The 13353-nt window shown below is 38.0% G+C and overlaps 1 protein-coding gene across 4 annotated transcripts in view; it reads left to right on the top strand.

Moving 5' to 3' along the window:
• The window catches only part of VPS13D (vacuolar protein sorting 13 homolog D), a 110860-nt gene that overhangs the window by 60480 nt on the left and 37027 nt on the right, over nucleotides 1–13353 (top strand). For all 4 annotated transcript variants that reach the window (XM_075113758.1, XM_075113757.1, XM_075113754.1 and 1 more), the window contains 8 exons: nucleotides 837–1016; nucleotides 1283–1399; nucleotides 1726–1875; nucleotides 2821–2970; nucleotides 3810–3906; nucleotides 5610–5758; nucleotides 8311–8445; nucleotides 8787–8954. In XM_075113758.1, the coding sequence (XP_074969859.1) occupies nucleotides 837–1016; nucleotides 1283–1399; nucleotides 1726–1875; nucleotides 2821–2970; nucleotides 3810–3906; nucleotides 5610–5758; nucleotides 8311–8445; nucleotides 8787–8954 (1146 nt within the window). The remainder of the gene's footprint in view (nucleotides 1–836; nucleotides 1017–1282; nucleotides 1400–1725; nucleotides 1876–2820; nucleotides 2971–3809; nucleotides 3907–5609; nucleotides 5759–8310; nucleotides 8446–8786; nucleotides 8955–13353) is intronic.

Raw genomic sequence — 13353 nt, 5'->3', positions numbered from 1 at the left:
ATATCCTGCAGAAACCCATTTTGGGGTTTCAGATACTTGTTCTGATGTAAGCAAAGTAAAGTATGGAAATACTCTAAGGTGTCACAATAACCTTTTAAGACTGAATTTGTAGTTCTGTTCTGATAAATTTTAAAGGAATGTAGTAGCTATAAAAGAAGGTTTTGGCCTCCAGAATAGATATAATAAGGGTAGCAGCAACGCAGTGTTCCTTTGCCACATTTAATGCTATGTTTCAGTTCTAATATCAAAAAACAGATCTAGAGAAAAATATTTTACTTAGTCTCATGATGTTGCATTGATCATTTTGTGATCAAATTACTGTAGCTCAGTAAGTTACTACTTGTCAGTTTGAAGCAGGCAAAACGCGCTGCGTTGCTGATTTAAGATGTTGACTTAGTAAGGATCGACCTTCTCTGCTGCAGATCCAGAGGTCGTCTTTTTAAAACCTTTCCATCATTTTGGAAATATTTTCAGGAAGGACTTCCCATGTTCGATCATGATGTGATAGCTTCAGTTTCTGAACACACAGTGGGAGGACTTCATTATTCATCTTAGCTGTTTCTTCTAGCTGCCAGGCTGACCAAACATGAGTTACCAGCAGCTTTAGTAATATCAAGTAAAATGCTGCTGGACTGCTTTTCTTTTAGTTCTGAAGAGTAAGAAATGTGTTAAATTTCCCTCACACACAGACTACTCAGTCTGGGATGGGGTTTCAGACTTTCTTCTTCAGCTTTATGGAGAGGAAAATAAAATTCACTTTTAAATTAATGTATGGAAATAACTTATCTGAAGCCTTTACCTATCAATTTTTTTTCCTTACTCATTTTTTTCTCCAGGCAAAGGGAGGAATACGAGGTCTTCATGATGGGGCCGAAGTTGTTCTTGGTCCCGATACTTCACTTGAACTTCTGGGGCCAGTTCCACCTGAACAGCAATTCATAAACCAGAAGATGAGGCCTGGGTCAGGAGTACTAGCTGTTAGAGTCATCCCGGATGGGCCAACCAGAGTTCTACAGGTGAAGGTCCTTCATTTAACTAGAATCTAGTTTCATTATTTGCTTGTACTTGAAATACCTTTTTCTGTATTGCATTTCTGAATTCTTACAAACAGTTAACTTTCTAATGATATGAAGGCGGAGGGGAATATCATAAACCAGAAATAATTACAATAAAAGTTTTCACTCTGCTTCTTTTATAGAAAAATAATTTTATAAGGTAAGGCAATATAGCTGTGATTTGTAAATAGGAAATTGATCGTGGTGGTAATTTATTTGTTTATCAGATAACGGATTTTAACCAACGTAGAAATGATCGTTTATCCAGTGAAGGAGATGAACTTCCAGTTACGGAACAAGATCTACGCAAGCTAAAAAATCCAGATACAGAGCAGGAATTAGAAGTAAGATACTACAACTAGCATCTGTCTCTTCTACTTATCACTTTCCTTTCTAGATTTTAGAGGGGGGTTGGAGGGGTTGTTCGTTAGCTTTTCCCCATGATGATATCTTGTTTGAACTTGTAGATTTTCCTGCTGAAACTCCTCATTCCTAGAAGTTGAGTTTATGTCTTAATGGCTCTTTATTTGATGACTAAATTTTCAACCTCTCTAGAGATGAGTGTAAAAAATAACTTCTTTGCAGAAGCATGTATTCAGTGTCACAGGTTTTTTCAGTGTTGGTTTGTTTTGTGGGGTTTCTTGTTCCTCTTCAAATATTCTTTTCTCAGGTGCTTGTGAAACTGGAAGGTGGAATAGGATTGTCTTTGGTCAACAAAGTTCCTGAAGAGCTAGTATTTGCAAGTCTCACAAGAATTAACGTCCACTACACGCAACTGTCGACAAGTCAGGTGCTGGAGCTCAGTGTGCAAGACATACAGGTATTTGCATTTTGAAACAAATTTATTTGTTTACGGGTCTTTTGCGGTTTCTGGTTCAAACTATAATAGGTTTGAAAAACATTTAGAGCTGTTACTGAGATTTCAGTTTCTAAATAGAGAAGTTTCGATTAGCATCGATGTTTCCTTTTTTCATTGTTCTCTACTTAGCTGAGACAATAATATATTGTATTTCGTGCCATTGATTTCTATAAGGCAAGTTAGAATCTTTTTTTATGTTGTTTCTCCCTTCCTGGTTTTTTGGTTCTTTGTCATTAGATAATGAAAAAGCAGCTGTTGAAAGCAGGAGTCCGGATGCTGGTAGTCCGCAGTATTAATCGTAGAATCCTAGACAAATAAGATAAATAAACCTTTTTTCTTTTCTCAACTAGTTTTTTTTTCTGACTTTGCAGAGTTTTGCCTTTGCCTTTGTTTTCATTTCAGTCTTTGAAAGTCAGAATTCACAAGTTAAAAAGAAGACTGTAAAGACTGGTTTTATTCTACTAAAAAACTCCTCTAAATTATTAGAATTCTGTTCCCAATATGTAAGATTTCCTTGGAAGGGGAATTGTGCGTACTGATGTAGATTACAAGAGATAAATGGTTACTTACATGCATCAGTCAAACTTAAATGCAGGGAGTAGCTTAACTCTGCTGTTGTTTAGTATTTTTGGCTGTGTTTTTTGGAAAAGAAAAAAATCAAAGAGAACATAGCAATTTTGTTACAGGTTTTGTTTGTTGGTAGCCATAACCATTTTTTAAATGGAGGACATTCTGACTATTTTCTTGGTATGTTCTCGGTGGTGATCAATAACCAAGTATATTCAGTATCTCCCTGGCTCAGGGACTGTGTATTTCTGAAAGCTTCTAAGTCCTCAGTTAGAGGATAAATCTTGCTGTTTATTGTCACCTATTCAGGTTTTGTTGTCTGTCTTGTCCACTCTGCAGGTGGACAACCAGCTCATTGGCACCACGCAGCCTTTTATGCTCTTTCTGACGCCTAAGATGAGTGAAAATGAACCTGTGGAGACTGGTCCTGCAGTGCAAGTCAATGCCATGAAATTTCCCAGTAAAAATGCACTGACTGATATATACAAGGTAAACCACAATCTTCTGATTGTGCCATGCAGGTGTTATTCTGTTTAAATGACCTTTCCTCTTCCTAATTTTTACTAATAATGTGAATGAAATAATTTGTGAAATATACTTTGTTGAATTAATATTGAGTCTTAAAGTATGCCATATCCACCTTCTCATGTTCATAGCGTTTAAAGCTACGGTACAGTGATGAACAGGATAATAAATATGTTTAAAGATATAACAAGTTAGGCCAGATCCCTGTTCGTTCATGTCTGTGGCCTTACTTTTCAAGCCAATTATTCCCACCTCAGAATTGATAGGTACTGTTGTGACATAGTGAACCAGAATGTCTATGTTGTGCTTTTCGTGAGCTGGTGCAAGGTTATTACATCCCTCTGATAAGCTGTTACCTTCCACCATAAACCCTGTTCTGTGTATTGCAGCGACTGGTGGTGTTTGGAGCTGTATCCACCAATTGTGGTATGCATTGTGAGGGCAAAACTGAGACGGTTATCAAGACCTATTTTCTCACTTGGAATCTTCATCCATGTATTTTGATGCTAATTTGAAAAAGAGCTGGTTTCAGCGTTGGAAAACAGCTAAGCATGAGATTCTGAAGCATTATGGTTAGATAATGAAGCACAATGCCTTCCAAAAAATGGAAACAATCATCACTAGTTGTAGGTAACTTTAAGTGAAGAAAACTACCAAAGACATTTTGGAGGTTGGAATGTTACTACAAATGCATTCCAGTGAAAATATTCCATGGAAGTAGAACACATTGTCCTATTTAATGGCTTATACAGATCATATTTCTAGCATTAATACTGTAAACTGAGAAATGTTTATCTTCGTAGCATCTGATGATCACGGCTCGAAAGTTCACTGTTCAAATTGAGGAGAAACTACTTCTGAAGTTACTGAGTTTCTTTGGCTATGATCAGTCTGAATCAGGTACAGTATAAAATCACAAAGACCAGTTTTACAGTATACAGAGGTATGATGATCTTTGCCTATAAAGTCAGTTCAAAACACCTAGCAAACTCTTAGCTGCTTGGAAACTTCCACTGTTGAACAGAAAACTGGAAAGCTAATGTCTCAATGGCCCCCATAAGGTTGGTCGTGTATACTGTGCTTGTTACAGTATTCAGGTAGTGACCGGTGTAACATGCTGTTGTCCCATACACGGTGGCTGAGCTGAGCCTCTATGGGAAGGAGTTTAGTATTCATCTTAAGATCCTGCATCTGGATTCAGCTAAATTGGGATAAAAGAAATTGTGTTATTAATTTAGCAAACCACTTTGTTTAGTAATGTTTGTTTATTTAAACCCAAGGCTAGAAATGGGATCTCTGTTCATTTGTTCTTTGGGCAGTTCCTCTTGCTTAACTGAAGGAAAATTTTGGCTGTCTGACCTTTTAGTTGTGGCATCCGTACCCCTGGCTTTAATTGTAATACATGTTTTCTTCCATTCAGTGAGGAAAGACAGAGCTCTTGAATCTTCTAATCTCATAGATGTAGTTCTAATCCTTCTATCGTGGGGTTTGTCTGTAATTTGGAAACTTTTTGAGATGTCTGCTTTGGAGTGGCAGTTGGAAAAGTTACTTCCATTATGCAGTGGGGTGTGTAGGGTTTTATAATAAGGTAACTGTGGCAGGGAAAAACTATTTTGGCGTGACTCCAAGTGTGGCAAGCCTACAAATGATGCTGAAGAGTGCTGTGTCTTCCTAATCCAAAGCATCTTCTGAGCTGTCTCTAAAAAATATGAGTATTGCATTTCCCAGTTTCTCAGAGGACTTAATGACTTAGATTTGTAGCAGTGAAGAAGAAATAAAGATGTTGAGTTTTGCTCTTATGCTGTTTACTAATCTGTACTTTGTTTTGGTTTACCCTGATGTTTTAGTTGTTTCTTTTGTTTCCTTACTCACTGTATTCTCTTTGTAGTTTATCCACTGATGCTGATGATGTCATCCAAGGTTCAGACAAAATTTATTTTGTCATTTACATGCAACATGTTCACCCTGAGTTCATAAGACTTTGTCATCTTTCATCTTTCCCTTGCCTTCTCACACCACCAAGATGCTCTTACAAATAACTTACGAACCTGTTAGTGTCAGTGAAATTTGGCTCACTCTGTACATGAATTGATTTATTGAATGTCGTCCATACAGGCATTTTGTCCATTCTGCAGTGGTAATTGATATGTTTGTCAGCTTTGCTTGCCTTACGTGTTATACTGATAGCTCAGTGTGTGAGGAAGTGTAGGGAAAGTAGAGAGAGGAAAACATACTGTAAGACCGTGACTACACCGTAGGAAATATTGTGTAGTTGTGTTTCTATCAGCTTGCTTCTGTATGCTGACAAAGATAAATTAGAAGCGAGATTAAAAGCTCAAATAACTTAAACTTGGATGACTTCTTTTATCCAGCTACGAGTACATTCAGGTTTCAGAGATGCAGGCAGATCTGAAAAAAAACTCAAAGGTCAACTTCGTGTCACAAGGCATGAGTAATTTTGCTGGCTACACGAGCAGTCACACATACTTTTTATTTGTACAGAGAAACTATTAACTCTTTACAGAGTATGCATTCATAACCCGGTATTTATTTATTTATGTATTTATAATCTATTCTGATTCCTGTGTTTTGTCTGGATGCAGAGGTTGAAAAGTATGATGAAAACCTTCATGAAAAGGTTGTTGAACAAGGTGGAGGACAAAAGCGATACTACTTTGAAAATCTGAAAATTAGTGTGCCTCAGATAAAGTTGAGTGTCTTCACTTCCAACAAGCTGCCTTTGGATCTCAAGGTACGCCAATGCATTCACAGAGTGTGCTTCCAAGTAAAGAGGTTCTGTCGTAGGAGGGGAAGGGAACAGAAGCTTTAACTTACCACTATTCATTTCCATTTACTTTTCCATTATTTAAGTTACAAATAATAGAAGTTCCAATGATTTTTATTATTTAAACTGCACAATTTCCAGTCTCTTCTGTATATATTCTTTCACTTTTGTAATTTCAGTTGAAGCACAGCCAACTTCACCTACTAACTCACTACTTTGCAAAGGATCTTAGTTACATTAACAGTAGTGTACAGAGGCTTAAGGGGAATGACTATCATATGGGAGAACTGAGGTGAGGTGAAGAAAAATAAGTTACTCAACTTAGGAAGCAGAAATGCAGGGCAACTCTGAGTGTTTCCAACCAAAAAACATGTCTCATTGGAATTGGAAAGTTTGCATGAGCACTGTGCAATTTGGTTCAATGTTAAAGTGCGTTCAGACTGAGTACGGACTTAGGTAGAAAATCTGGACCTTTTCATGTGGTAATAAATGTTCTGGCACAGTCTTTCAAGTGAACCAGAGATTCCAAATTACAGCAAGAAGATAATCTTGTCCAGTGTTCCCAGCTTGTGTGTTGGGACCTTCGTGCACATAGTGAGGTGGCAACAGTCAGCAATATTTCTGTTCCCTGAGCTAATACGACTAATTTCCTCCAAGGTGGGGGAGTTGAAACAAAGCCAACCAAACAAACCATGAAAAACCCTCCCCACTGTGGAGGAACTGAGCTGCTGCCTATTTAACTCGTATGTTCAAAAACCAAAACTGAGACACTGACCAGGCTTTTAGTGCCCTTGATATTGTGGACATCAAGATGTGCAAGTTTTTAAAGAATGTAGAATAAACGTACATCATGGAGTCCTGCCAGGATAACCCAGCATATCATCCGTCCTGCATTTGTGTGTTGCTTTTAACAAATCCTGTGCAAAGGAGGACAATTCAACAGCTAGCTGTAATACACCTTACCATTCAACAACATCAGCAGTGTCTTGAATGTGTTTGCACTTTAGCTTCAACGTGAAGTGCTTGACGGTTGGATCCTAGGTGTCTTTTCCAACCTTAACGATTCTGTGATTCTATGAAAAGGCTTATCATCCGATTATCTCAAATTTAGAGAGAGAGAGAACAGTGTTAGAGGCGAGTACCTTTAAGAAACTAGCAATGTGCACTGTTCTGTTTGGATTTCCTACCACCTTTGGTGTGTGATTGCATATGGATATGCCTTGGCAGCTGCCAGCATTGTTCCCAAGAGAAAACTTGCCGTATACATTTTTTCCCCACCTAATGATAACAGTCACTGACTGTATTTTGTATATTAGCTTTCACAGAAAGAGTTCCATTCAGTTTTGTAGCACAGGAGAGTTCAGGGTAGGAGGGAGAGAATAATCACAGTAGAGCCTTTGTAGAAGTTTTTCTACCTACCTCTAATGTTTCTGGCTTGGACACTGCTGTCTGGTAATTTGGTGTAGACAGATTATTTTTATTAGGTACCAGTATTAACAAAGTTGCCTTATATAATATCTTATCGTTAAACAGGAAATTACTTCCTACCCAAGTGAGTAATGAGGACTACTCTAGTTAGTCATCCATTTACCAAAAAAATAAATAGGTCCTTTCTTACTTGCAAACTTAAATCAAACCTGTAATTTACCTTAATTGCCTGCAGATGGCAGAAAAACTCATATTACCTAATACCAAGCATGCTTCAGTGATCAATGTAGAAAGAAATGACACAAGTATCAGCCTTTTGGCCTTCTTCAGATTTTCTGATGCTGATGACTGTGCAGATGCTGTTATCAAGACCTGGAATAGAAGAAATCTCTTTCTTTCTTAGAAGATTCGTTTTCTTCTTAATTTTTCCAAAATTATTTTATGTGGGCATATATATATGGATGTATCGCTTGTCCACCTTAAATATTGTTTTTTGTGTATAGATTATAGAGGTTACGGATGACCCACGGGCTAATTACTGTCTTAGTTTTCTTCCTTGAAAATAATAGAAAAAGCTGGTTTGAAGAATTTCAGTACACCACATAATGTTAAGAAATGAGCCTCAGGCTTGCAGGAAATTATGTATGTTATTCCAGCTCATCCTGACACTTAATCCATTCACAGAACTTCACCAGGGAGGAAAATACCCGGTTTTGTCTTCACAACGTACCAAGGAAGTTCATTTAGGGTTTGGTTTAACTGAACGTTAGGGCAGTTACGGCAAAGTGCAAAGCATGAAATCTTAATCACATTGTGTTTTGAAATATTGCTATCAAACGTAGGAGACATTGCATCAGAAAGGGTGTTTAATGACTATCCAGTTATTGAAGAAATGCAGTTCTAGCAACTGATCATTGCTTACATGTGAAAGGTTTATGGAGTGGCTGTCCTCTGTCTGCATGGCAGTGGTAAGCTACTCCAGCAGCTTCAGATAATTCTGGTTTGTTACCCTTTAAAGATTAATTCATTTGGGTGCTGTGAATGAGAAGTAGAGAGAAAAATGGAAGTAGCAAAATCTTTTCTTTAATTAGGCTTTGAAAAGCACGCTGGGATTTCCTCTAATCCGATTCGAAGATGCTGTGATTAATCTGGATCCTTTCACTAGGGTCCATCCATATGAAACTCGGGAGTTTATCATTAATGACATTCTGAAACACTTTCAAGAGGTAAGTGTCATACAGATTTTATTGTGCCAAGGGTGAGCCTCTCTTGATTGATGAGTTCTCTCCTGAGGACGGGGGACCTTTCTTGACTGTTGACTTAAGCGTTAGTGCTGTATTGCTGCTTTGGTATCCAGAGAAAGAGCATCACGTGCTTCTAAGAATACACTGCGTTTTAAGGTGAAACTATTGTTGATATTACTGGTATTCGTGCGTTCATTTCTTCAGTAAAACTATCTGGTTTTGTGTGTGCTTTTGTTGCGGGTGGGACTTTTTTCTTTTAATCAGCCTTGCCAGTGTTAACATGATCCGTTCGTGATATTCCATTCTTCCTCTTGATTTCACAGGAGCTGCTTAGTCAGGCAGCAAGGATTCTGGGTTCTGTGGATTTCCTTGGCAACCCTATGGGTCTATTGAATGATGTTTCAGAAGGTGTTACTGGACTTATAAAATACGGCAATGTTGGTGGTCTCATAAGAAATGTCACACACGGAGTATCAAACTCTGCTGCGAAGGTAATTATTATGATATTAAAGTTTGCTAAAACAATAAGCAAAAAACAGTCGGGAAACAAGTCAAATAGAATTATTGACCATCTTTAAATAGCATTGTGTCCTGTTTGCTTTGTAAAAATTGTGTTTGAAGTACAGTTGTTTGTTTGGTTTTTTAAACAGTTTATATATACGCTTCAGGGATGCCAGAAATCCTGCAAGGGTCAGTGAAACAACTCAAGGCCTTATTATTGATATATATAGAATTTGCAGCTTGAATGCAGTAGTTAACCAGAGTGAGAATTAAATCATTGCACAAGTGTGGTGTCATAGCCTATGTGCAAGTGAACAATGTTATATTACATATATAATATATATAGGAGAGAGCATTATAGAAACTTGGAGTATTTAAGGGGTTATTTAGTATGATGGGAGTTGTTAACTTTTATTTTTGGAAAGTGATTAAGCTTAATGATTCTATGCTGCGACTATCAATTATTATGTTAACACTTGAGTTATTTTTTTTCTATGCCACATAGTAACAAACTAGGGAATTCCTAGATTGCTACACATTTATCTTTAGTTTAATTCCAAAGTGTCTGCATGGTGAGCATTCTTTAGTCCTTCCTGATAATGACTGAGAGAATTCAATTGTATCATTGTTATCAGTCAAAATAACTATCTTCAGTGCCTGAGAGTGGTATGATCTGAGACAGCGGCCAAAAATAGGATGTGGTTTTGATTGTGGTCGATACCGTGCTTGATACCGAACAAACATATGTTCCTGAAATATTTTTCATTGCATGCACGGTGTGCCAACATGTACTGTAAATGAACTTTGTGATCATGGGTAGAACCAGAATAATGCTTTCTTCACATAAGGACCTGTTGTTTAAAATTTGGGTTTTTTGTGAAAATTCTTTACTTTGTAATATTTTAATTTTCCAAACTGGTAGGTTTGTACATGTATATTATCGTGGTTCATCCTTTCCCAACCTATTCCACTTATTTTTTCACAAGTACGACTTTTTCCCCACATTGGTGGGAAAAGGTGATTCAGAAGATGAGAAAGGTAAAATTGCAGAGTTTGAGTAATTACAGATAGCTCAAGACTAACTTTATCAAACCTAATTAAACTGCGGTAGAGGTCCCCAGTCCATCACCAAGTGCATAGCTGTGAGGAGATCTGACCCAGAGAGTTGAACTGTGAGGAAGGATGACGTATACCTTCTCTATCATAATTACCTTGTTGCCAGCATTAGCCCATTTTGGACAGTTTCAAGAAATTCAAACAGAACGCCACGACGTTGACATTCCTGCCTTAATCCCGTACTAGGTTATTCTGTGATTACCAGCACTGCAAATACAAGCCTATCCAGGCAGTCTGGTGGAAGACTTACTGAGGCTCTGCAAGGCGGTATCCATCTGTGCGAATGAGTATTTTTGTCCATACTTTCTACTCGTGGTTCCAGTCTCTTGTGACCCATCCACTCCACCCAATAGAGTATGTTTCTTCAGAGTTTCCTTTCTATAAAGTGTTGTTTCCTCATTGCAGTCACATCTGCAGCAACAGCCTCATAAATCTTTCTTTAAAAGGCACGAGCCTTCCTACGTTTCCCACAAGGGCAAGGTCATTCTTTGAACTTTGGAGTCATTTGTAACCAAGGGTTTTGTGAAGGAAGATTTTCAAAGGCAGAAGGGCAGTTGGAGCCTGAACTCCTTTCAAAATTCAGTAGGAGCTGAGTGCCTGCTTCCCGTTTGTACCTTTGAACATCACCCCATGTACTATTTATCTGTCTTCCCAGGTATTTTTTTTTCTTTCTCCTTGATATATCCAAAATGCCCGTGATGCAAGTCTCGCACAGTTCCCTTTTAAAAACTTTTTCTATGGATTATATATTTGTCCTTTCAGAACAAGGAGAGAATTATAGCCTTCAGAAAGGCTTAATAGTACATTATGGAACTCCTTGGCTGATCCTCCTTTCAAAGGATGGATCTTAATTCTGCTACATAGAAGATAATGGTAAAAAAGGCTCAGATAATGAGGATGAGTTCTTCCCTATACGTTGCGCTGCCTTTAGGCATCCAAGTCTGCTAGAAAACGAAGCCAGGAAAGTCCATATGATAAAAAATTGACATTTCAAGTACAACTTGTGATGTGTTATGTACCACGGTACGGTGTAGATCTTTGTCTTTTACTCCTTTCTACCCTCTCATGTATGTGCCTTATGATTATGTCTAGGATATGTGAAATTTTGGTAAAGAAAAAAATGTGGAGGGGGAAAAAAATTCCAATTACTCAAGAAAAACATGACTGAAGCAATGGATCATTTTCATCTTGCTGTTGGTGCTTTCTGTAGGGGAAGTATTTTAAAGTATATTTTCACCTGATTCAGGTATGCCACAGGGGTCCTCATCTTTGCAGCTTCTTCTGTGGAGCTGGTAACAAATGCAGCCCAAACTAGATGATGTTCTGCATAGAAACTGGTGGCTGGGAAAAATACCCCTCTTGGTTGCTCTGGGTACCTGACTGTTAGTGTCTTAAATAAAAACCTATCCTAGATTTTAAGATGAGTTAGCTTTTAAGTGTGAGTAGACAGATAAACAGACTTTAATGCTACAGTCATCACTTGAAAAGTAACACTGCTTGACTGAATTGAAAAGCAAGCTATTTGAGTTGTATCTGGTTTTGTCATTTTATTGCTTTTCTATTTTATAGTTCTGTTGATTATCCCTGTAATGGCTTTTCCATGCATTTCAGAACACGCAGTGGGTAATGCCTTCTTTCAAGTGGAGAGCTGCAGTGTATTTAAGTTGGCACAAAACCTTAGGTTAAATAAAGTTCACTACAGACAGTTTTGTAGTTTTTATCCCTTGGAGACTCCAAGTTCTGTATTTTAAAAAGTTCTTTGATCCTAAATATAGACACCTGAGGGAATTTCATTCCCTCTGAATGGAGACTTCTATAGTTGCCATATGCGTAGAAACGTCTTGCATTCTTGGCATCCGCCTTTTGGTGTTTTTTTTTATTTCCCCCATTAGGCATGATAGTCCTAAATCCTAAATTATTCCTGTTTCAGAGGTGTTTCAATTAGAAATGAGTATTGAGCATTGAACACTGAAATTAGTGTCTGAACAGAAATGTTCTGTAGCTTGCGTTCTCCAAGTGCAGAATTAAGCGTGGTTGTATCTATTACTGGCAAATAGATGCTGTGCTGCCGTAATGACATTCCTGGTGGTAAAGGATTGAAAACTTTAGTCAGCTGGTCAATACTGTATGTAATTTGTCTGGGTCTTTCAACCCCCACAAGGAATTCTGTTATCTTTTATGAATTACGAGTAGATAGTAATGTAGTTGTGACTCTGCAGCTAGGCGTAGGTTCTGGAGATAGATATATATATAGAGAGAGAGAGGATGGAAATAATTGCTGTGTCCCTCCCTTCCTTCTGAAAAAAAAAAATATAATGAACTTCTTGAAAGAGCTTAATTTTCATATTGAACTTTGAAGTTTCCAGTGAGAAATGTAATTGGGCACAGCTGCATTTCCTTGTTAGGTTTTTGTGGAAGTTTGCAGAGTTCTGAGAGGCAGAACCTCTGCCTCAGGCCTGGGAGCAGGCACCTGAGATGCCAGAGCTTACCGGCAGAGGAGTCGCAACAAGTTGCATGGTGGGTGCTTGGTTTCTTTGATGGCTGAGGAAGAGGCACAAATGAACTTCTGCCCTGGACTTTCATTCCACATATATATTTTAATTCAGTTCAGAGTGATGGCAGAGGTGTTTGAGTGCTTAACAGAGATAGGAAAAGAGGTCAGGTGTTGGAGCCAGGTAAGAAAATTGTAAGACTAGTAAGGATACGAATATTGCTCCAGGTGAGTGTTTGACGTGGAGGAGTTTGTAGGAGCGTGAAAACAACACGAAGGGAAATGGGAGTTTTAACCCTCGTTGTAAGATAAATCAAAGCAGAATCTCAAGTGGTTGGCAGTAACAGAAAAATAAAGATAACTGAATGGAAAATGAAGAGGAAGTAATAAAGGGATTATTTAAAAACAAATCATGACCAAGTGTTTGACTTATATGAATGTTAACTTTAACAAAACCGGCAATAAATAAGACGAGAAGTGGATATAGCAGAGCACAGAAGGTAGGTACAGTTTAAGCAGGTTCTACCCAGGAACAGACAGAAATGTTTCTAAAGCAAAGCTGATGGTTCCCTTTTGTTTAAAGTTTCTTAGTTTATGCAACCGACCTCTCTTATTTGATACAATTCAGAAGCAAGAACAACTGGCATTCTCGCGTCTTCAGAGGCACTGTGATTCAGCAGTTCTAGGAATATTAGCTCAAAACGCAACTCAAGTTGCTGAAAAAAAAATATCTTAGTGACAAGGGGCTTCTGACAGAAGCCTTTGTATATGAAGCCTGAGAA

The sequence above is a fragment of the Phalacrocorax aristotelis genome, chromosome 19, assembly GCF_949628215.1.
Source record: "Phalacrocorax aristotelis chromosome 19, bGulAri2.1, whole genome shotgun sequence".
NCBI classification, from domain to species: domain Eukaryota; kingdom Metazoa; phylum Chordata; class Aves; order Suliformes; family Phalacrocoracidae; genus Phalacrocorax; species Phalacrocorax aristotelis.
The sequence above is the reverse complement of the archived record's forward strand: the minus strand, read 5'-3'. Positions and strand labels throughout refer to the sequence as shown.